Source organism: Schistocerca piceifrons, chromosome 2, assembly GCF_021461385.2.
Source record: "Schistocerca piceifrons isolate TAMUIC-IGC-003096 chromosome 2, iqSchPice1.1, whole genome shotgun sequence".
Lineage (NCBI taxonomy): Eukaryota > Metazoa > Arthropoda > Insecta > Orthoptera > Acrididae > Schistocerca > Schistocerca piceifrons.
The window spans coordinates 329,517,168-329,541,127 of record NC_060139.1 but is presented as its reverse complement, the minus strand read 5'-3'; the positions used below and the strand labels follow the sequence as shown (position 1 = coordinate 329,541,127).

The window sequence follows — 23,960 nt, the reverse complement described above, 5'->3', positions numbered from 1 at the left end:
ACCAATTATGCACTGTAACGTTTCTTCCTGAGTCTCCAATTTGATTAACTACCCTTCCTACAATATCACAGGGAGAATTAGAAACATTGTATGGTTCTTTAAGTTGTTTACCACAATATACTTCAAAATAACAGTGAACAAAAGAACAGTGGCCCCAGAAAGCTTGCAAATTGTCGTCTACTGTCACAAATTGTCCTACTATAAAGCATTCTTGCAGTTTACCAGAAAGGCATCCAGTATTTGCCTTGTTGCATCAAGTTTATAACAGTTACTCTTCTTTCTTGCTTTGTACTCTTGTCATCAAAGCGGATACATCATAAAAGGAACAGAAATCTCCTGTAGCTCATCACAGCTCTTGTAATCTCCGTACCAGTACTATCTGCTGTCACAGTTCAATGACATTTGTGTGGTTTGCTTTCTTAGTCCCGATGAGATACAGCAATCCCAACAACGCCATTATTTCACGCCTTCTAGTTTCCTTAGCGTCCCTTTCTCTGGAATGTTGTAAATATTCTTTCTTAGATTGAATGTATATGTTCGTGTATTTTACAATTTCATCAATCATTTCCAGGCTAAGTATTGCCGATAAAGCCTCTGTTTCACTTCTGACCCCTCTGGCAACATGTGTAGGCCCAGGAAATATTTTCACAATATTCTTTTTGTTTTCTAAGTCACATTAGGACATATTTTAATCCATTTACACTTTTTGTCCCTCCCAGTAATCATCTGAATTGTGGACTTGATAAGAATCTGAATCGTGGTCACTTCATGTGATAGATCCCTCTTCTTCTTCAGAATCGTCATCGTTTCTATTGTCTGGTACAGAGTTGAACTCAGGATCATTATTGAGTAACCAATGAAGCACTTTGTCAGCTTTGATCTCGCCCTGCACAGTGATATACCCGCTTGTTATGTGTTATCTTTTGATTCGATTAAAAAGGAATGAAATAATAGTGAAGGAAAAATTACTTACATGACCGGGCATGTGGTGTACTTTATACACCAAGATGACACACAGTTTATTTCAAAGTACTGTAGCTCACATGAACCAATGACACCACAACTTCTCACTGCGCTAGCTGAAACAATAATGCAGGAGTAGGTAGGGGCTTGCTAGTGTAAAACAACAATGGAACTGTGCACGATAATGTTATCTGCGGGTGGCGCACTTTATACACAGCGCGCCCACTCGAAGGTAAAAAACCATCATCCTCATAACTTTACTGACAGTCAAATTTCAAAAGCTTTCAAAAAGTGATTCTATTCTTCAGATGACTCTGCTGTTCAATACAAAAACAAAAAGAACTTCTTAGACCTCTGTTTCCACGAAGAAGATTTTAAAAAGGAAGCAGAGTGGCACTTTTTTGCCAGAGCGCATGGCGAAAGGGCTTGTGATGGTGTTGGAGGATCTGTAAAGAGATTGGCAGCTTGAGCCAGTTTGCAAATGCCCTATGAAAACCAAATACAAACCCCTTGCAAGTTTTTGAAGGGGCAGTAGAAAACATTAGTGATGTAGACTTTGCATATTCAGTTCAAGAAGACTATACTGAATCAGAATGTTTCTTGAAAAATCACTTTGAACAAGCACTGACTATCACAGGAACGCATCAATGCCGTGCATGCATTCCAAAAACTAAATCAAGAATATTGGTGAATAACTTTTCTTTGGTTTCAGAAGTTTGTGAAAAGGAAGTGTCAAAGTCTCCCGATAAACTAAAATTAGCAGCTGTATCAGGCTACATCACTGCTGTCTATCAAGCAAACTGGAGGCTCAGTTACATCTTACAGAAAAATGAAGAACTTGATGAAGTAAAAATAATTTTTCTTCATCCAGCTGGGCCATTTACACCCTTCTCACATCCAAGAAATGCTGATATTCTGTGGGTATCACTAATGCCTGTTCTGATGAAAGTGATGGCTGGCCATTGTGGCCGAGCGGTTCTAGGCGCTTCAGTCTGGAACCGCACGACCGCTATGGTCGCAGGTTCGAATCCTGCCTCGGGCATGGATGTGTGTGATGTCCTTAGGTTCATTAGGATTAAGCAGGTCTAAGTTCTAGGGGTCTGATGACCTCAGGTGTTAAGTTCTATAGTACTCAGAGCCATTTGAACCATTCGAAAGTGATGTGTATCAAACAAAGGATGCCTTTTCAAACATACAATGATAACCATATTCTGTTACTTAATAGTTAGTTACAGTATGTACTATTTACTTGAATCTTTATCACAACAGTGTTCATGTTTATTTTCATGAAAATGTCAGTATTAGTAATGTTGTAATAATTAACATGAGTACATAGTCAAATTATTGAAATTACTTATTATCATCCCAAATTATACTTTGGCCTGTGGTTTACAACCATCTAGCAACTCATGGGATAAATTTGGAAATTTTAAAATATGTTCTTCTTGAAACAAAAATTAAAAAATAATTTTCATACGTTAACATATATCTGATTGTATAACAAAAAAGGGGTGCGAAAAATGCTGTTTCTCAATTAGGAAAGCTTCTGTAGCCATTCTAAAAACTGCCACACACTGTTTTTGGGCCCATTTATGATGACTTTAATTCAGAAATGAGTTGACATTTCTCAGTAGAAAATGATCTCCTGAGTTAATTTGACATGGACATTAACTGTCCAACATTTGTATAGCAACCAAATGATCATCAAGCAACAGGATCTTTACATATAAAATATTACAAGGCAGAATTAAATTTTGGCTTAATGTCTGATGTCTCCAGTTTCAACATTAGATTGATCTACAATATACTGGATGGAAAGTTTTAATCCATTTACTAACTTCATGTAGGATCAGAATTTTCTAAGCTTTTCTGAAAGATCTTTTACCAGATTCTAACTGTGAAAATGGTTGTAGGCTGTTCGCATACACTTTCTTAATGATAATGAGTTGCCATTAAGTTTCCTTTATCAGTTCCCCTACCTTTTCTTTTGTAATGACAGAGTGACATATGTTTTTTCAACTCCAAATGGCACCATTAAACCACTGCAGGTCTTTACCATCTTTTATTGCCTTACTTGGAATGTTATTACATAGAGTATGATTTACATTGTCTCTGAGCTTTCACTCTGCTCTTCATCATATATAAGACTAGTGCACCTGGCAACATTTTTCGATTTCTAAACTGGATGTATGTCCTATATCTCCTTCTGCCTCCTCTTTCCGTCCATTTCATCCTCTCCCCTCTTTTTGTCCATCTCTTCCTCCTTGCACACTCTCTCTCTGTCTATCATTTCCTCCCCCTCTCTGTGCCCATCTCATCCCCCCCCCCCCCTGTCCATCTCCTTCTTCCCCATCTTTTTGTCCACATCTCCCCTTCTTTCTGTCCACCTTCTCTTCCCTGTCTCACTGGTAAAGGGCCATATTTATTGTTATTGCCACAAAAACATGTTTCGGAACCGAAGTCACTTAAAATAAATGGATCAATCGGTGGGGATAACTGCTGCTCGGTAGGATAGTAGCTTCACATAAATTGTTTGTTTATTTATTAACATTACAGAGTGAGCCACTGCCTTGGTAACTATAGTGGGTTGTTTTCTACCAAAAAATTAGTCACACACTGCAGATATAGATTCGTCGTCTTTTTCTACAGATTCTGTCAGTGCTGTTATTTTTCTCATGTTTTTCATAATTACATTATTAATTTAAAAAACCATGTGGCAGATAAAGTAAATTTTGTGTAAGGAAACCTAATTTTTCTATATCTTAAGAAGAAAGTAATAGACAAAAGAAGTCCGTTTACCAGACTATTTCAAGTGCGAGGGCTTCAGTAAACATTTTCAGCCTATCTCACCTGAATTGGTATGTTCTGTTCTACTATGTATGTATGTTAAGTCGTGAGATTAACTCTAAGTGGCTTGTGTATGAGATACGACTACTACTTGTTACAACAATTACCTCCTCCATTTGCCCATGCCGTGAGCAGGAGAAGAACCTCCAGCCTCGTCTCCCCAAGGGGCACTTCTTATCTACTAAATGCATTTGTGATTGTGAAGCTGACTCTTGTTATAGTACATATGTATTTTTATGTACAATGTTATTAAGTTCAAACAATGGAAAATCCAGGATGGAATGTAACAATATTGTGAAAAGGAAAGCTGCTACTCACCATATAGCGGACATGCGGAGTCGCACATAGGCACAACAAAAAGACTATCACAAATACAGCTTTCAGCCATTAAGGCCTTCGTGAACAATACATGAAAGATACACAAACAAACAAACACACACACGCGCACACACACACACACACACACACACACACACACACACACACACACACACACACACACACACACACACGACTGCAGTTTCATACAACTGAAACAACACTGCCAGCAGCAGCAGCACCAGTGCATGATGGGAGTGGCGACTGGGTGGGGGTAAAGAGGAGGCTGGGGCAGGAAAGGGGAGGGATAGTATGGTGGGGATGGTGGACAGTGAATTACTGCAGGTTAGACGGAGGGCAGGGGAGTGGTGGGGAGGAGTGGGGTGGGGGGGGGGGGGCGGAAAAGTCAAGAAGTAAGGTGATGGTGGAATGATGGCTGTATAGTGCTGGAATGGGAACAGGGAAGAGGCTGAATGAGTGAGAACAGTCACGAACAAAGGCTGAGGCCAGGAGGGTTACGGGAACATAGAATGTATCGCAGGAGAAGTTCCCATTTGCGCAGTTCAGAAAAACTAGTGTTGTTGGGAAGGATCCATATGGCACAGACTGTGAAGCAGTCATTGAAATAAAGGATGTCATGTTTGGTAGTGTGTTCAGCAACAGGGTGGTCCAATTGTTCCTTGGCCACAGTTTGTCGGTGGCCATTCATGTGGACAGACAGATTATTAGTTGCCATGCCCGTATAGAATGCAGCACAGTGGTTGCAGCTTAGCATGTAGACCACATCACTGGTTTCACAGGTAGCTCTGCCTTTGATGGGATAGGTCATGTTAGTGACCGGACTAGAGTAGGTGGTGGTGGTGGTGGTGGTGGTGGTGGGAGGATGTATGGGACAGGTCTTGCATCTAGGTCAGAAGGCAGAAGGACTCAGCCAGCTGTTAGATACTTCCACCTACAAACATTGCCACAGAGATCCCATTCTGGAAATCCAGCAGAATCTCCAGTCACTCCTCAAATCCTTAGGTTCATCCCAGAGCCTGCCCCCAGAGTCCATCTCTCTGCTCACCCCTACCACTCCCTGTACTCCTACCTTCTACATGCTTCCTGAAGTCCATAAACCTAACCACCCAGGATGCCCTATTGTGGCCAGTTACTGAAACCCCACTGACAGAATCTCTGCTCTCATAGACTAACACCTTCAACCTATTACCCTGAACCTACCCTCCTATATAAAGGACACCAACCATTTCCACCACCAACTCTCCACAGTTCCTGCCCCTTTACCACACAGTGCCCTGCTTGTCACTATTGATACGACATACCATTACACTAACATTTCTAATGCCAAGGGCCTTGCAGCTACTGAACACTTCCTTTCCCCATGCCCGACGGATTCCAAACCAACAACCTCCTTCCTAGTCGCCATGACCACTTCTCCTTCGAAGGCATTACCATTAAACAAATCCAGGATATGGCTATGGGCACCCGCATGGCACCATCCTATGCCAACCTATTCATGAGCCACCTAAATGATGCCTTCCTAAAACCCAGAATCCTAAACCACTCACCTGGTTCATATTAACTGATGACATCTTTGCGATCTAGACAAGGGTGGGGACACCCTATGCACATTCCTCCAGAACCTCAACAACTTCTCCCCCATTTGCTTCACCTGGTCCTACTCAACCCAACAAGCCACCTTTCTAGATGTTGACCTCCACCTCAAAGATGGCTACATTAGTACCTCGGTCCATATCAAACCTACTAACCACCAGCAATACCTCCACTTTGACAGCTGCCACCAGATCCATACCAAGAAGTCCCTTCTGTACAGCAAGCCACCAGTGGTAATCGCGTCTGCAATGACAAGTAGTCCCTGACAAAATATACTGAGGGTCTCATTGAAGCCTTCACTGACCATAATTATCCTCCCAAGCCTGTACAAAAACATGTCTCCCGTGCCTTATCTTTTCAGTCTCCCATCACCTCCCAAAGTCCCACAGTCCGGCCACAGAGGAGCATTCCCTTCGTAACTAAGTACCACCCAGGACTGGAGCAACTGGATTACATTCTCCGCCTGGGTTTCAACCACCTCTCATCGTGCTCTGAAATGAGAAATGTCCTGCCAACTATTCTTCCCACCCCTCCCACAGTGGTATTCCGTCATCCACTGAACCTACACAATATACTTGTCCATCCATACACAACCCCTGCTCCCAGCCCCTTACCTCAAGTCTCGTACCCCTGTAATAGACCTAGATGCTAGACCTGTCCCATACACCCTCTCACCACCACCTACTCCAGTCAAGTCACTAACATCACCTATCCCATCAAAGGCAGGGCTACCTGTGAAACCAGTCATGTGAGCTACAAGCTAAGCTGCAACCACTGTGCCACATTCTATGTAAGCATGACAACCAACAAGCTGTATGTCCGCATGAATGACCACCGACAAACTGTGGCCAAGAAACAAGTGGACCACCCTGTGGCTGAACACGCTGCCGAACATGACATCCTTCGTTTTAATAACTACTTCACAGCCTGTGCCATATGGATCCTTCCCAACAACACCAGCTTTTCTGAATTGCAGAGGTGGGAACTTTCCCTGCAATACATCCTACGTTTCGTAACCCTCCTGGCCTCATCCTACGTTCCGTAACCCTCCTGGCCTCAACCTCTGTTAGTGACAGTCCCCACCCATCCAGCCCTTTCCCTGTTCCCATTCCAGCACTACACAGCCGTCATTCCACCATCACATTACTTCTCTCCTTTTCTGCTACCCTCCCCCCCCCCCCCTCTTCCCCACCACTCCCCTGCGCTCTGTCTAACCTGCAGCACTTCACTGTCCATCACCCCCACCATACTATCCCTCCCCCTCCCCACCCCAGCCTCCTCCTAACCCCTACCCAGCACCACTCTCATCATGCACTGGTGTTGCTGCTCGCAGTGTGGTTTCAGTTGCCTGAGACTTCAGTTGTGTGTGTGTGTGGTTATTATTGACGAAGACCTTAACGGCCGAAAGCTTTATTTGTGACAGTCTTTTGCTGTGCCTATCTGCGACTCAGAATCTCCAATATATGGTGAGTACCAACTTTCCTTTTCACAGTATTATGTTTAACAGTTTGCATCTTATAGAGTTTACATATTACACAATTACACATTTGAAAATAATGATCCAAAGAACTAAAAAAATCACTCACTTTACTTTTTACAAACAGGAAAATTCTTTATTTTATTTTACTAACTTATTTCCAGATTCCATGCATATATTACTTGTAGTATTGACAAGTATTCACAATATAGTGGAGATCTGGAGTCGGGAATGGACACAACGAAAGGACTGTCAAACAAGTAAGCTTTTGGCCAAAAAGCCTTCATGCAAACTAACCACCACACACACACACACACACACACACACACACGTCTCTTGCCACCACGACCAGAGACTGTGGTCACCTGTGTCATATGCATTTGCATGAGTGTGGATATGTTGACTAACTCGGAGGAAAGTTTTTTCTGAAACATGCTTACTTGTTTGAGTTTTTTTGTTGAGCCTGTCTGTGACTCAACATCTCCGCTATATGGTGATTATCAATCTATCCTTTTCATAATACTGTCATTATTCCAGCCTTGATTTACTTGTAATATTGTTGAAGTTATGTGACACGGTATATGTACCTGTATCCGGTGATACTAGTGTGTCACGTTGTCATCTGCACCTGTATATTTATCTGTTTCCATATCAGCATTGCAATCTCTAATGTCCCATGTATCACACTGCGGCATAGGTGTGTGCTCGTTCGCGATCTTGTATATGGCCACTGCTACTCGTGAGTCTTGCGTAGCACTCTTGATATTTCTTCAGTGACATAGTTAAGCATGTTTCATTCATCTGGGTCTCTTAAAGCTTGTCATATGTCTCTGATTACTGTCATCAGTCTTACAATGTTACATGTTTGGGGGACCCATGTTCATGGCATTCATGTGCATCATTTTAGCTAAGGCCAATCCAGAGGGTAAAGGCCATGGCCCATCAGGAAGTGTAGCTTACCATGATTTGGGTCAATGTATCTGTGCCTCAATCATTCCTGGATAATTGTGAAGAAAGAGAACACCCAACGGCCCTTGTCAGATGTTTCCCATTCTTTTTGTCATGTCTCTACCTTCTAAGGATTTAATTGGCATTTTTCTGTACATTTTTCTGTAACATGCTCCCCTGTTATCTCATGTAACTTGTCCAGTCTTTCCCTTTTGAGACAGTATGCTGCTGCTCCGAGTCTTAATAGTTGTGTCAAAGGGGTACATTGCAAGTACAACATATAGGGCTTCCACAGATGTGGTGCCAAATGCACCTGACATTCTGAGTAATACACCTCCTTGCCCATACCTCACAATGGTTTTGTGGTTTGCGAAGTTGATGTGCCCAGCCACTTAATGCAAAGCACAAAATAGCTCAAAGAGGGCTGTATTATACATTCATAGCACCTGCAATAGCAATCTGCAATGAGCTGAGTGTAGTGCGGCAAGTTTGTGCATTAGTCTTGTGGCTTTTTCAATCATAAGTCACATGTGCTCATTGAATTTCAACTGCTCACCGAGGTGTATTCCTAGTTACCTTGTTATTTTTCTCTGTATGCCAGGGCTGTTCAGTCTAATGTTGGGGTTTCTCTGCAGTGCCTATTTGATCAGTAAGTATACTACATTGTTTGCCGCAATTGTAAGCTTGTTATGGCTGCACCAGTTACATATTTTTACAAGGAGTTGTTTAGGCTTGCTTTCAAGTTGTGCTCTCGAGTTTACTGTTATTACTCTAGAAAGTTGCCAGCATAGGCAACTATACCCTCAACCATATCATCTTCATCTAGATCAGGGCTTAACAACTGGCCAGTTTTGAGCGCGAGTACTCGCATCTGCTCAGGCACGTGCTCGCGAGCAGGTGCAAGGTTGCGGTGTAGGGAGGGAGGGGAAATGCGCGCGCACGTATGAATAGGACCGCAGCGTGCCTATTGAATTCGCGCCGATTGTGTAATGTTAAAAGTACTACAATCAGCTCTAACAGTCACTTCGCTGGTTAAGAATCATGTCAAGTCGCCGTTGTGTAACCCCCACCATGCTTTCGCATTCAACCCCCATTGGGAGGAATTGTACCTGTTTACAGAAAAAGATGGTGTTGCAAAATGTTTAGTACGTCACAAAACGCTGAATTCTTTTAGGAAATTTAATTTGCAGCGACATTATATGTCATTCCACGCGAAAGACTATGGAAGTGGAAAATGTGATGGACCAGATCGTGCACAGGAAGTTATTAAACTTAAAAGGAAAGTATCCGAAGAAGATCTGGATGACAAAGAAAAATCAACTGAGGCAGCTCTCAGAGTGAGCTACAAAATTGCTTTGTTTTTAGCAAAATCCCTGCGCCCCTTCACTGATGGCGATTTAATAAAAGATGTTTGGTAGCTGCAGCGGAACATTTGTGTCCATCTGAAGTTGAACAGTTTCGGATTGTGCCATTATCTGACATGACCATTATGCGTCGCATACAGGACATGGCAGACGACGTCCAGAGCCAGCTTGCAAATATCTATAAAGATTTTATGGCGCATTCTCTAGCTCTGGACGAAAGTGTTGATATCACTGGAACAGCACAGCTTTCCATATTTATTAGAAGTGTTAATAGAGATCTTCAGGTGAGGAAGGAGCTCCTCGATGTAGTAGCCATGAAGAACACTACAACTGGAGGTGATATTTTAAGTAGTGTTGAAGAAAGTGTTGAAAATATAGGATTGTCGTGGAATTCTTTAGTTTCAGTGTCTACAGACGGAGCACCAGCGATGACAGGGAAAAAATTAGGTTTCGTTGCGCTGTTGTAAATATGTTCATGGAAATAAATAACGTGTGTTCCTGAATTGAAAGAGCCTTCATGGAAATGTGATCTCGCGTTCTTAGCAGATTTAACTAGCCATCTGAATGCTCTGAACATTTCACTACAAGGTAAAGATCTGCTAATTACTCATTTCATAGATCGAATACGAGCTTTTAAAATGAAATTGACACTTTGGGTGAGTCAGCTGGAAACAGGAAATCTAGCTTATTTTCCTAAATTATCATCCATGCAAGATGTTCACAAAGACTGTGAACGTTATTCACATAGTTTAGTTGCCCTTAAGGAAGAATTTAATCAACGCTTTCAAGGTCTGACAGCACTAGACAACGATTCTGATCTGTTCTCCTCTCCATATTCAGCGAATATTGAAGAGATTCATCCTGAGCTGCAACTAGAAATTATTGACCTGCAGTGTGACAGAGAATACAGAGACAAATTTCAGAACAAGAAAAACATTTTGGAATTTTACAGACACTTCCCTCAGGACAGATTTCCTCATTTGCACAAACTGGCGGCTACAATAATATCAATGTTCGGTTCCATGTATGTTTGTGAATAACTGTTCTCTGCAATGAAATGTAACACGATGCGCCTGAGAAACGCATTGTCTGATCGAAATTTAAACTGCATGCTGCGCCTACGATGCACAAGAACAATTACTCCGAACATAGACGCAATTGTAAAGGGCAAAAAGTACAAGATAACAGAGAATCCCACACTTCAGTGACACCTCTTATTGTGTAACAGTTCACAAATTAATACGAATGTAGAGGCATACACTAAGCTAATAAAACTATGTGGCACGTGTACATTCTCCTTTATTTGTTTCATTTGTCACAGTAATAATTCGTGAGTGATATCCCTGCAGGTGGCCGCGCGGATTTACATTGACTGGCGGCAGCTGTTGTGTGCCCCACGTGACTCTCCCCACTCTCCGCTCTGGTCCGGTAGTGGGGGTAGCGTGCTCGCGCCTTGCTGCTCACAGCTTGCTCCGTGACCACGTATGTTGTGAAGCCTTGATCTAGATTGTTTAGGAGAGGTTCTACGGCATTACCCAAGAAAATTCAATGAGAGTATTTCACATAGTTTTAATCGGCAAATGGATAGGATTACGAAGTTTCACATGATTCAGACTCCACAGTAGTATAAGCAGTGAGGAAGAAAACAAAAACAGCAAATATTGCATATACATTTTTTGTTTAAAATTATATATAAGGAGAAGGAATACACATGGGAGAAACAATTGGTCTACAGCTACTGTTGTTAACCACTTAATGCCTGCATACATTTCTTCATGGAAGAAAAAGAATCAAAAATTGTGTTGCTCTAGAAGTACCCAAAACATTCATGATATGGCAGCACATGTCAGAAGCATTGGCAGCTTTGTGTAGAACCTGCACCTATCTGCACAGGTAATTGAAAACAGTTAACCTTACACTTATCAGAGTCACACTGGTATGATGCGAATTCACAACACCTGTCGTTAGGATGTTAAGACTGACTGCCAAAAAGAAAACAAAACCATACATTTTCACATTTCTTTTTGCAGTCAGTTTTAACAGAAAGTGTGTGTCCATCAAGACATTTCGAGGTTTTTGTTAACAACTTTCCCCTACGATATACTATATACATTTATATACTGAAAATGTACGGCATATGTCCGACAAAATGTTTATTATAAGATTGTTTAAAAATCTGAAGTAAATGAATCAAGAACGTTTCAAAATTTTTGCTCACAACATTTCCATATGCCTGCCTGAGCATTTATTAGAGCTTTGTGTAAAAATTTGAAGTAAACCATTCAAGAACTTTGTTTCCAAAAATTTCACAATGTCAAACATCTACTGTCTTTCTATAGCGGCACAGATTTTAAATACATATTTTTATATCACATATATTACAAAAATATGCAGTCTGTGTCTGTCTGAATGTTTATTAGAGTATCTTGCAATAATACCATGCAAGCCAGTCAAGAACTTTTCTAGTTTTTTGCTGACAACGATTTCCATTTACACACACACACACACACACACACACACACACACACACACACACACATAATTTTTAAAAAAAAAATGTGCAGCCTACATCCATTTGAATGTTTATTAGAGTATTTTTTTTTTAATATGAAGTAAATCACTTACGAACTTTTTGAAATTTTTGGTAACAATATTAGACAATGGCTTGTCTTTATATAGTGGTATGTATTTATACTTCTTTTAAGCAGAATGTTATTAAATACCTGCTGTTCACGGCCACTGGACAGTTGTGTCTCAGTCTGGTTAGATGGAAAAGAAAGAAAAGAGAAAGCATGTTTCTGATATGTATGGGAATTGGATATGTGTCCTAATCTCCTCATCTCCCCCCCCCCCCCCCCCCCCGTACATCTCCTACTCCTTCTCCCTCTCTATCTGTCCATCATGTCCTCCCCCCCCCCCTCTCCTTCCATCTCTTCCTGCTCCCTCTCTCTGTCCATCACCCCCTCCTTCCTCCCTACGCCCAGCTTCTCCTTCCCTCCTGACAACAATTCAAATGCATGTCCAGCCATCCGTGATTTCCCTAAAATGCTCCAGGCAATTACCAGTTCCTTTGAAAGGCCACGGCAGAGTTCCTTCACCATCCTTGACACAATCCGAGTTTGTGCTTCATCTGCTTCGTCTCTAATGACCTCAGTGTTGAAGGGACATTAAACAAAACCTTCCTTCCTTCCCTCTCTCCATTTTCTCCTGCCCCTCTCTCTGTCCATCTCCCCCTTTCTGTTTTCTATGTCCATTTCTTCCCACTCCTCAGTCCATCCCCTCTTACCCCCACTCTTTGACCTCGAGCCTTGTCTACTGTTATTGCAAGTAAAGAGTCTGTGGTAGTATTTCAATCATAATCCAATAAGCCATAAATAAAACTTTCCTGTTTGCTAACAATGTTTCACTATTATATATGAGGTGTGCGAAAAAAGCAAAGGGACTTATTTTTATCTACTAAAGGTTTTACTTTTTTTCCAAACAACAATACTATCCCCTTAAAAGCAGTTCCCTTCAGCAGCTATACATCAGGAGAGTCGTCGTCCTCAGTCTTGATAGCAATGCTGAAAGACTTCAACCTCCTGAGCCTGTCAAGGATGTCTTTGCAAATCAATTGGCTGATGGTCTGTCCTGGAGTAACAAATTCTTTGTGCACAATACCCCTACTGCCAAAAAAGCAAATCAACATTGTTTTGATTTACTCATTCGTGCTTTTTTCGGTCAAGGAGATGTCTCAGTGTGCCTCTTCCCACTTTGCCGTTTTCCTCAGGACCAGATTAAAAAATCCAGGATTAATCACTTGTGATCACACGACAACCATTCGTAGTAATTGACAATCCTCTACAAAGACGAATGCACGTTTCTTCGATCGTCCTTCCACTCAGTTGTGAGGTTTTTTGGCACCTTTTTGGCACAAACCTTTCGCTTTTGCAAAACTTTGGTCAAAATTTGATGATTTGTGAAAGGTCACCCATCATCCTTATTGTTAAATGTCGGTCCAATCTCACAAGAGCACACACACATTCGATGTTTTTGTTGGTTTTTGCCGTTGAAGGTCTTCCTGAGCGAGGTTCATGTTCATCTTCAATGTGTTCTCGGCCTTCCCAAAGAATGTTTCCCATAGGCCTCTTTCAACTTTTCAAAGGCCACACTCACGGATTCCTCATGTTTAGCACTAAACTTCACAGCATAATGTTGCTATAAATTCTGCTGTTCCTTTTTTGTACTACACAACAAACCATCTTCGTAACAAACAGTAAAAGCACAACTTCAGAGATGGAGCTCTCAAAAATTGTGTGATGGCTGTACAGAGCTGAAACTCAGACTGAGTGTCTGGAAGGGATGAACACACAAGTCTACACAAGTAGAAAAACACAGCATTACAAGACGCTCACAGTTTTACCAGTCTCATTACTTGTATGATATATATGTAACATATATAGCCTATGTCCTCCCGAATGTTCATTACAGTATTGTGTAAAAATCTGAAGTGAATCAGTCATGAGCTTTTGGAGGCTTTTGGTAATAATGTTTCCCCTTTATGTATTTTTTAAATATATCCTGTATATTAAAATTGGTAAATAAAAACATGTGGGTAATTGCATGCAATGTTGTGTCAAAATTTTATAGTAGCCAGTGAAGACTGATTGGAGACTTAAGGTTTTCAACATTTTTATTTATACAGTTGTAAATGTTCTTTTGATCAAAATCTCAAATCTTTGAAAGTTTGTCACCGGTTCCTTTGAAATTTTAACACAACATTACATTTGAATATGTCCGTGATTTTATACACCTACCAGAGCACATATGGTATATAAATTATATACACTACCTATTTATTTATTATATATATATATAATTTATATACCATATGGCACTCTAGTAGGTATATAAAAATGGGCATATTTGAAAGCAACGTGTGTCAAAATTTCAAAGAAATCAATGAAGAACTTTCAGAGATTTAAGAGTTTGAACATAAGAGTTTTGTTAACAATGTATCCCCTTTATTAAACACACACACACACACACACACACACACACACACACACACACACACACACCAGCACTTCAGTAGGTATATTAAAAACCACACATATTCAAATGCAACACTGTGTCAAATTTTTAAAGTAATTAGTGGAGAACTTTCGGAGATTTTCAACTTCTTACATGCGAACATTTACATTTTTATTTGTATAAGATTCATCAGTTCTACCAAAAACATACACTCTCCTAGCTTTCCTGATAAAGCTTTTACCTTTGGTGACAAATGTCACTGTAATAGCACAATGGTTCCTAATCCTTGTTTATTTGATGACATAAATCAATAACTAGACTCTGCACCCATCCTCCAGGGTGTAGTGGCAGGTACTTTGGGTACCTGTATCACTATCCCCTCTTCCTTCCTGTTTGATTTACAAATGATGCAGCAAAAGAATGGCTGCTGGGTCCCTGTATGAGTTTAAATTTCTCTATTTTATTATCACAGTCATTTTGCAATATATTTGTGGGAAGAAGTAACATGTCACCCAACTCTTCTTAAAATGAGCATTTCCAGATTTCAACATAAAATTTGTCTGTGATGTAAAAAGCTTTTCCAGAAGAAACTGCCATTAGATTTGAATGAGTATTTCTGTGACATTCTTAACTTGGTAACTGAACCCTTGGCGAAACATGTTTGAATGTTCTCTATTAATCCTAACTGGTAGTGGTAAAAAACTGGATCTTTTTCTAGTGATGAGGTCTACGTATTTCTGTCACAATCTCTATCATGATTTTTTATTTGTTTCTCTCCTGGTCTGAAATGGCATCCACTGCGTTCAAAACTTTGTCGACATGCATATTTATGTAACACTATACTTCGGATATAGTAAATGTGTTCTACTTGTTCTTACTACTTTCAGCTACACACTGAATATACACACTTGAATGAACTTTACCTACTCTTCATAATTTCATTTACAACTAACAAAATCATGAACATATATACGAAAACAAAAATTGAGTTAGAGAAAAGTAATCATCACAATCTGTACAATATATACAAAATTCAGTTACCTCCTATCATGTGAAGCAAATGTGCAAATCTCCCTTACAAAGTATTTATACAGTCTCATAATATGTCTTCATCCAATGATGGAGTTTCTTGTGTTTTAAGGAGATCAACCATCCAAAAATTTACATTTCAATTTTTTGCCAGCAGTCTGGCACAGTACACAAAGTTAATTAGTGTAACATCAGACATCCATATCCACATGTACAACCAACTCTGCAAACCACTGTTCTATGCTTTTTTCCCCGTTTCATTCAAGTGTGTAGTACAGGAAGTACGACTGTTTAAATGCCACTGTGCATGCTGTAATTAATCTATCTTCATCTTCAGGATACCTATGGGAACAATATGTAGGGCTGGTTGTATAAGAGGCGATCAAAAAGTTTCCGTCTGAGGGTGTTGCTGCAACATGTGTGCAATGTATCATGACTCCGAAACAGGTATATAATCACTGACATGTAGGCTGGGACTATTGTGGCACTTGTGTCTTTCCTGTGCATGCGGTAAATACAGAAATTTGAACTATGGCAACATTATTATAAAATGAATCCAAACAGGACCCAGTGCTGTTATTTGTTTCTTGGCTGCCGAAGGAAAAACCTTGGAAGACATGCATCGGAGAATGAAGAATATGGATAGGGCATCAGTGCTAAACTTCTGAAAAACTGCAACAAGGAATGCTGCTATTTCGTGATAACGGACATCCCCATATCACAAATTTTATAATGCAGAAGTTTTGCCAACTCAAATGGGAGACACTTGGACACCTGCCCTATAGTCCTGACCTCTCCCCGTGTGATTACCACACCGTCTGTCTCTTAAAAAAAGCCTTGATGGGTTGAGGGTTCCTGTTGGATGAGGAAAGGTAGCAGGCAGTTATGGGCTTCTTCATGCATCAAGACATAGTATTTTACCAAACAGGCATCTTCAACTTCACATGCCAGTGGTGTGTTTGCCTCAATGCTCATGGTGAGTTTGCTCACTGGCATACCAATTCTGGACTGTACAGCCCCTGAACGGAAACATTTTGATCACCCCTTACAGTATATTCCTGACACTCATTTAAAGCTCATTCTTGAAACTTTGTAAACAAGTTTTGTCGGTGTAGTTTATCTGCCGTTGGGGGTCTCAAAGTTCAGGCCTTTCAACATCTCCATGACACTCTCCCTCTGGTCATGTGACTAACTGTGGTGCCCTTCTCTGCATATGTTCAATCTTCCCCATTTGGTACGGGATCCACACACGTGGGCAATATTTAGAATGGGTTGACAAGTTATTTACAAGCAATCTCCTTTGTAAACTGATTGCAATTTCCTAGTATTCTACCAATTAACTGAAATTTGCTACCTGCTTTACCCACTAACGAGCTGAGGTGATTGTCCCATTTCATGTCCCTACAGGGTGTTACATACATGTATTTGTACGAACTGACTGATTCCAACTGTGACTCGGGGACATTACAGTCATAGGATACTACTTTTTTTTTTCTTTTTGTGAAGAGCACACCTTTACATGCGTGCACATTTTAATCAAGCTGCCAATCTTTGCACCATTTTGAAATTTTATCAAGATCTGACAGAATATTTGTGCAGTTTCTTTCAGATTTTATTTTATCATAGATAATGGAATCACCCGTGAAAAGTCTAAATTTACTGTTTATATTGTCCTCAAGGGAATCAACATACAATATGAAAAGCAAGTGACCCAACACACTTCCCTGGGGCACACTCGAAATTACTTCTACATCCGTCAGCGACTCTGCATACAAGACAACTTGCTGTGTGGTCACTACCAAAAAATCCTCAATCCAATCACAAATTTTGTTTGACAGCCCATATGATCGTAATTTTCATAATACACATAGGTGCTTTTCGGAAATCAAGAAATACTGCATCTACCTGACTACATCAATCTAAGGCTTTCAGTCAGTATGTCATGTGAAACAAGTGCATGTTGGGTTTCACATGACTGAAGCTTTTGAAATCAATGCTGGCTGACATGGAGAAAGTCATACTGTTCAAGATACTTTATTATGTTTGAGCTTGAAATATGTTCAAAGATCCTATAACAGCTCCCTCCCCCCATCCCCTTCTCAAGGGATCTATGATAGGTTATAGTTAACAGAGGTGTAATTTAGCAGCAAACTGGGCATAGAATCTGATAGGCAGTTCATCAGTCCCATAATATAAATAAAGAAATATGATAATGTTAGTTTGATGAGTTAGGCATGGTGAAAAGAAGTTAATTTTTTTCCCTCGAATATGTAATTTTCCTAAAAGACAAAAGCAATCTGAATTTTGTCAAGAAGTACTTGCATATTACTTTTCTCATCAGTACAATATATACTCATAACATAAGTCTAATTAAGGACCTGATTCTTAAGGTAATGACTGGTCAGTGAGCAGAATTTATATTATTTATGAAGTACTCATTTAAGATACAACATTGCTATACATTTTCACTCTTGAGATTTTGTGATAATACAAAAGTGACACTAGCACTAATGAAATCATGTGACATAAACACTGCCTTCACCTGTGCAGCCTTGAGTACAGTTCTATCACAGATGTCACAACGATGGCCCTTCCGAAGAGTAGGATTGTGTAGGCGGAGATGGCGGTCCAAGGCACCTGGGCGAGAGAATACCTTCTGGCACACAGCACATGTCACACAGGGAGCACCATCTCCCACTGAACGGCAAGATAGGTAATGGGCAAGGAATGTGGCTGCTGGCCAGCTGTCATGGCACACATCACATACCTATAAACAGCAAAACAAATCATCTAATTATGTTCTTAAATACATTTGTGTGTGTGTGTGTGTGTGTGTGTGTGTGTGTGTGTGTGTGTGTGTGTGCGCGCGTGTGCGCGCGCGCGCCCCCACATGTGTGTGCTGTCCTTTTTTGTATTGTTCCTTCAGTATACCAAGCACTGGGTCACTGTACATGGAGTCATTTATAAGCTGTTTTCCTTCTGCCTTCGGTAAGTGGAAGTTTTCTTCTGAGATAACCTTTTCATATAACATGCAGCAGGATTTTAGTATTTTTACATCTTTGTCAACTTTAGTTGGATTGTGGTTGCGGGCTACTAAGTGATCGGCAAATGTACTGCACGAACTATAGACACACACAAGGGTCATTCAGAAAGTGAAGAAGATTTTGTTTCGACATGTGGTCGCATCCCCCCACAATCACCGCCCATTGACCACTGACCTTGATACTCATCTGCTTCAGTTTGGCAACACCTACGATCCAATACATTTGCTTACTTCATAGCTGTGTGACTTTAATATGTGTGACCAAATTGATGATCCTATGACGTGTGAGACACACAGTGTTATCCGCATTTTAAATGTGCAAAATATCCAAACCATTGAAATTTATAGACAGGGAACTGAGGTTTACAGTAATGTGATGAACGAAGTGCCAGTTTGGAATCTGGAGTATCATGTTCAATGGCGGCCAGAAGAATGTTCACGATGAAGATTGCTCCAGTCGGTCCTCAGTGGCGACTGATGGACTCAAAGCAAGGACTGAAACAAAACTCCAAGGAGATAGGCATTTCATAAATGCAGCAGTCTACTGTCAGATACTTCAATGACTTCACCGCACCATTAAAAACAAACAGTGCAGAATGCTAAACAATGGAGTCATCCTCCTTCATGATAATGCACATCTGCATGCACTGGAAATGACACAAAACTTGCCTCAGCAGTTTTAGTGGGAAATGTTTCAACATCTGCCATATAGTCTGAACTTGGCCCCAAATGATTATCACTTATCCCCAAATTGAAAGATTTCTTTGAGTGAACAATGCTACAGAAGTGATGAATTACAGAAGCTGTAATCACTGGTTCAACAACTTGGAGGCAACTGTGTATGTAGAAAAACTGGTAAAACGGTACAACAAGTGCCTAAATTGGATCAGTGACTATGCATGTAGAACACAGTTTCATTTAATTATATCAAATAAAAACTGCTGTAGAAAAAAGTGTTCTTTACTTTCTGAATGACTTGAATTGACTCTGTCCACATATTTTATGGTTACATTTCTCTATCATGTGAGTGTTATAACTTTTTCTTATTATTATCGAGTTGAGACTCTATGGACTGTGTGTGGTAACAACCAATTTCATTTTAGTGTCTAGGTATTGTTCTTATTCCCACTTTGACTTCCTGCCAATATCTTCTGAGCCCACCAAGAAATGCTTGTTTATGCTCTTCTTTGGATAATGGTCCTCTCCGTTTTTTTGGACATTGATGGCATTTTAAAACCTTGGTAGTTGGTCACCAATCTTCTAACTTTGTTCCTGTCAGGAATTTCTCTCTCTGAGACACCAGTCTGCCTAAGATCTTTTCCACATTCTTCGAATCATCTTGGCCTTGTTTTCTTAGATTGGATGAAACTCCATATTCTTTTTGTTAGTCGGTCACTGTCCATCCTCCTGAAATGACCGTAAAATAACAATCATCTCTTCTTAATGGATGTTGTGATAGGTTCTTTCTTGCTTTACAAGTTTACAAGTCCTCATTTGCTCTCATTCGCCATTGTCCATCAACCCATCTATTACCTAGGATTTTCCTTAATATCCTATGCTCTCACTTTTCCAGCTGCTCATCTTGACCTTGTCTACTCATGGTCAAAGGTTCAGATGCATATAAGCCCTCAGTGTTTACAACTGTATTATAATGTCAGAACTTGGCTCCTATACTCATAGACTTTTTGTTATAGGTATTCTTTGTCAATTGGTATGCTTGGTCTAACTTCCTCATCCTGACATTAGTTGCTTCTTCTTCTAATCCATTCTCCTGGATGACTTCATCGAGATACCTGAAATTCTTAACTCATCCAATTTTTCCCAGATTGGTGATCATTCATTCAGGTCCATCACAAATGTTTGTCATATATTTTGTCTTTTGAATAGAGATCTGGAATCCAACATTTTCCGCAATTTATGACAGCCTATTGATATTGTTGACTGCTGACACTATGTTGTTAGCAAAAATGGCCAGGTCATCCGCAAGGCCAAGCAGTCAATGTACAACCCTTTGTTCTTAGGACCAAATCTGAATCACTCATCATTTGTTTCTTCTTGGGCGAACAACTTTATCCACTCTTGAATGACCTTTTCCAAGACGCAGTTGAAAAGGAGTGGGGATAGTCCATCTCCTTGTCTTACGCCTGTTCTGATTGTAAAGGGTTCTGATATCTCACCCATAAATTTTGTTTTTGTCACTGTGTGAGAGTTTGTTTGATCAGCTTTCTTGATGTATCATCTACCCCAAACTCTTCCAAAATATTCATTAATGCCTGTCAGTCGATGGAGTCATATGACTTCTGAAAATCAACAAACACGACCACATAGTTATTTCCTCCAGTTTTTGTACTTGATGATGTTCTTCAGGTTAAAGATCTGTTCTGGGCAAGAACGGCCCTTTCAGAAACCAGCTTGATATTCACCAATCAGTTGGTCAAGATGACCTTCAATTCTGTTCTGTATCACTTTGGAGAGAATCTTATATGGAACAGATACTAATGAGATGCCCCTATAGTTATTGACATTCTTTTTATCGACTTTTCTGTGCAGAGGATGGATTAAAGGTGACTGCCATTCAATTGGTACCATCCCAGTTCTCCAGATCTCCTCAAAAAGTTGACTAGTACATCCAAGGTTTCATTATTTGCCAGCTTCAGTAGTTCTGCCACAATTGAATCCTCTCCAGTGCCTTATTATTGTTAAGGTAGTTGTTGATCTCTCTGATCTCCTCTTTACTAGGTGGAGACGAGTTGGGTAGTTTGTGGATCGGGGCACATACAGGGAATCTTTCTTTCGGTTCATCACAATTAAGTAGGTTTTCAAGATAATGAGACATGATCATGCGGTTTTCTTTGTTGGTCAGGCCGAGCTTTCCATTTTCATCTCTAAAACAAAGCCTAGGGGCTTGATATCGTTTCAAATTCAATTTGAATGTCTGATAGAAGTCTACGCCATTGTTTTTCCGGAAATCCTGATCAATCTGTTCGAACTGCTGTTTCGTTTCTCATACATGTTAACCCTTTATAGAGCTCTGGTTGCACATTTTTGAGCTCCACAGAATACATCAAAATCTTCAGGTCTCCTGATCGAGTTCCACTTTTTCCACCCATTTGTTCTTTGGGCCACCACCTCATCACAAACCTCATTCCACCATCTATGCTTTCTCTTTTTAGCTGACAGGATTGCAGAATTAGCTGCTTGTTGGATCTTGGAGGCAATGTCCATCCATTTATGGGATTCAAATGTCATTTGCTGGTGGTATTGTTCCAATATGTTTTGATCGATTTTGAGCTTCGCAATGTCATATTTATGAATTTTATTTCCGGTTTACACGGCCTTATTGAGAGAGATGAAATTCATTTTGATCTTGAAGAAGTTTATTTCCAATTTACATGGCCTTACTGAGAGGGATGTAGTTCATTTTGATCTTGGCGAGGTAGTGTTATAACTATTTTCTAGTACTATTTATTTTATTGTGTATTGTTCCAGTGTGTACTTCTGTTTGTTTATAGGTGCTGTGTTTAATCTCTGAATCATTAATCTGAAGCTTGCTTGTTAGTCAACAAGTTTTTCGTTTGCACATGGATAGCAGTGCCTGTGCATTTTCTGTACACTGTGAAATCCTGTGCATTGTTTACCTTTTCTAAGATGAGGTCTACAAAATTTAGTTTATTTTCTGTTTCTCTACTTCAATGAGTTTTTGGGAGTAACACATTTATTTTCTCACATAGTTGTTTTGTGCATTTGTGTGTATGGTGCATCAATCAGGCATATTATGTCATTGGCATAACCCAAACACTACAAAGTTATATATTGGTACTTGATAAAATAAAAGTAAGCAAACAAAGATCAAATGAAGTGGTAGATCGAACAGAAAAACAGGTGAACATCAACATGGACAAAGCGCACATCAGGAACACAAACAAATGTGTTCTGTGAAGTTAGCCATTTTAATTTGAAAGTGTTGTTCAATAACAACATACAATGTATTTCGTGCTTACTGAAATGAGAGATGGCCCTGCAGATGAATTCAAGAACTACGAAAAAACTGTGAGCAGTCACAATATATTGTTATGAAATATTTTTGTGCAGCAACATTACGTTAAAAGATAAAGTGATTAGCAAGCTCACCAATAAACTTCCAAAAAATTCAATTTATTACAGATGCAAGTTATATGATGGTGCACAGAAATTCGACACAACCCATCACACTATAGAAAAATGTCAAGATCACAATAGATACAAAATATTTTAGGCCTAATTTTCATTGCAATAATTATTACATTAAATACATAATATTTTTCTACACCTGAACAAAACATGACCCACAGATGATGGTACATATGTGCCGAAACATGTTTGGACAATAGAACTATTAGTTGTTTGCATAACAGGTGGCATCAGATTCTCATAAATAAGTAATTATGTTTACAATGTAAGTGTTTTGTTTCACCAACATAAAATTACACTTCAACAGCCAATTGTATTATTAATAATGCATATGTTCGAGCAGCTGTTTGAAATTGTAAACAGGATGCATAGTGTGAAAATGACATTCGAGCAGTGTCTCCAACTACTTCAACTGTTTCTAGCAGTAAGCCGTATGGGCAGCAGCTCAAATCCAATCAAACTTGATTAGCAACCATCAGAAATAGTCTGACATTTCCCACCAGCTGCTCCAAAATGCCACTCTCATGCATGCAAGTAGCTACTGTTTCAGCTGAGTTTTCCACTTATATACTGCAGCTCATTCAATTCATATTTTGTATAACTTTCTTCAGTGAAAGTAATTCTAAGATTTTTACAGTTGCCTTCAGATTTTCTTTTCTGTAAAATTAGGGAGTTCTTCCTTAGTGTTTATTTTATGCAACAGCCTAAAAGAATGACTGTGAATGAGGTTCAAAAGTGTTACAAGAAGGGGAAAATCAAACAATGGAAAATCCAGAATGGAATGTAACAATACCAGAGAAGGAAAGTTGCTACTCACCATATAGCGGAGATGCTGAGTTGTGATAGGCACAACAAAACGATTCACACAATTAAAGCTTTCGGCCATTAAGGTCTTTGTCAGCAGTAGACACACATGTTGTTTCAGGCAACTTTCCTTCTCTGGTATTGTTACAAGAAGGGGAAGTTCATAGAAAAGTTACTTTAGCTACAAGGGGAAAACAATCACAGTAAGTACACATTTTCATAGATTTAAAATACGTAATACAGCACAACTAATCATAATATAGTACGCTCAAAAAGTTAGTCATGCGCACATGAATTGTTTACCCTTTATAGATGGCACAACGATCAAGTCACATGCTCAACCTTGCACATACTGCCTCTATGTGCACAT

At 39.9% G+C, this 23,960-nt stretch overlaps 1 protein-coding gene across 1 annotated transcript in view; it reads right to left on the bottom strand.

The window, feature by feature from the left end:
- LOC124776420 (zinc finger protein 345-like) overlaps window positions 1-23,960 on the bottom strand; it is a 197,846-nt gene that overhangs the window by 13,451 nt on the left and 160,435 nt on the right. Inside the window, exon 7 of the mRNA XM_047251415.1 lies at window positions 18,116-18,340. Within this exon, the coding sequence (XP_047107371.1) occupies window positions 18,116-18,340 (225 nt within the window). The remainder of the gene's footprint in view (window positions 1-18,115; window positions 18,341-23,960) is intronic.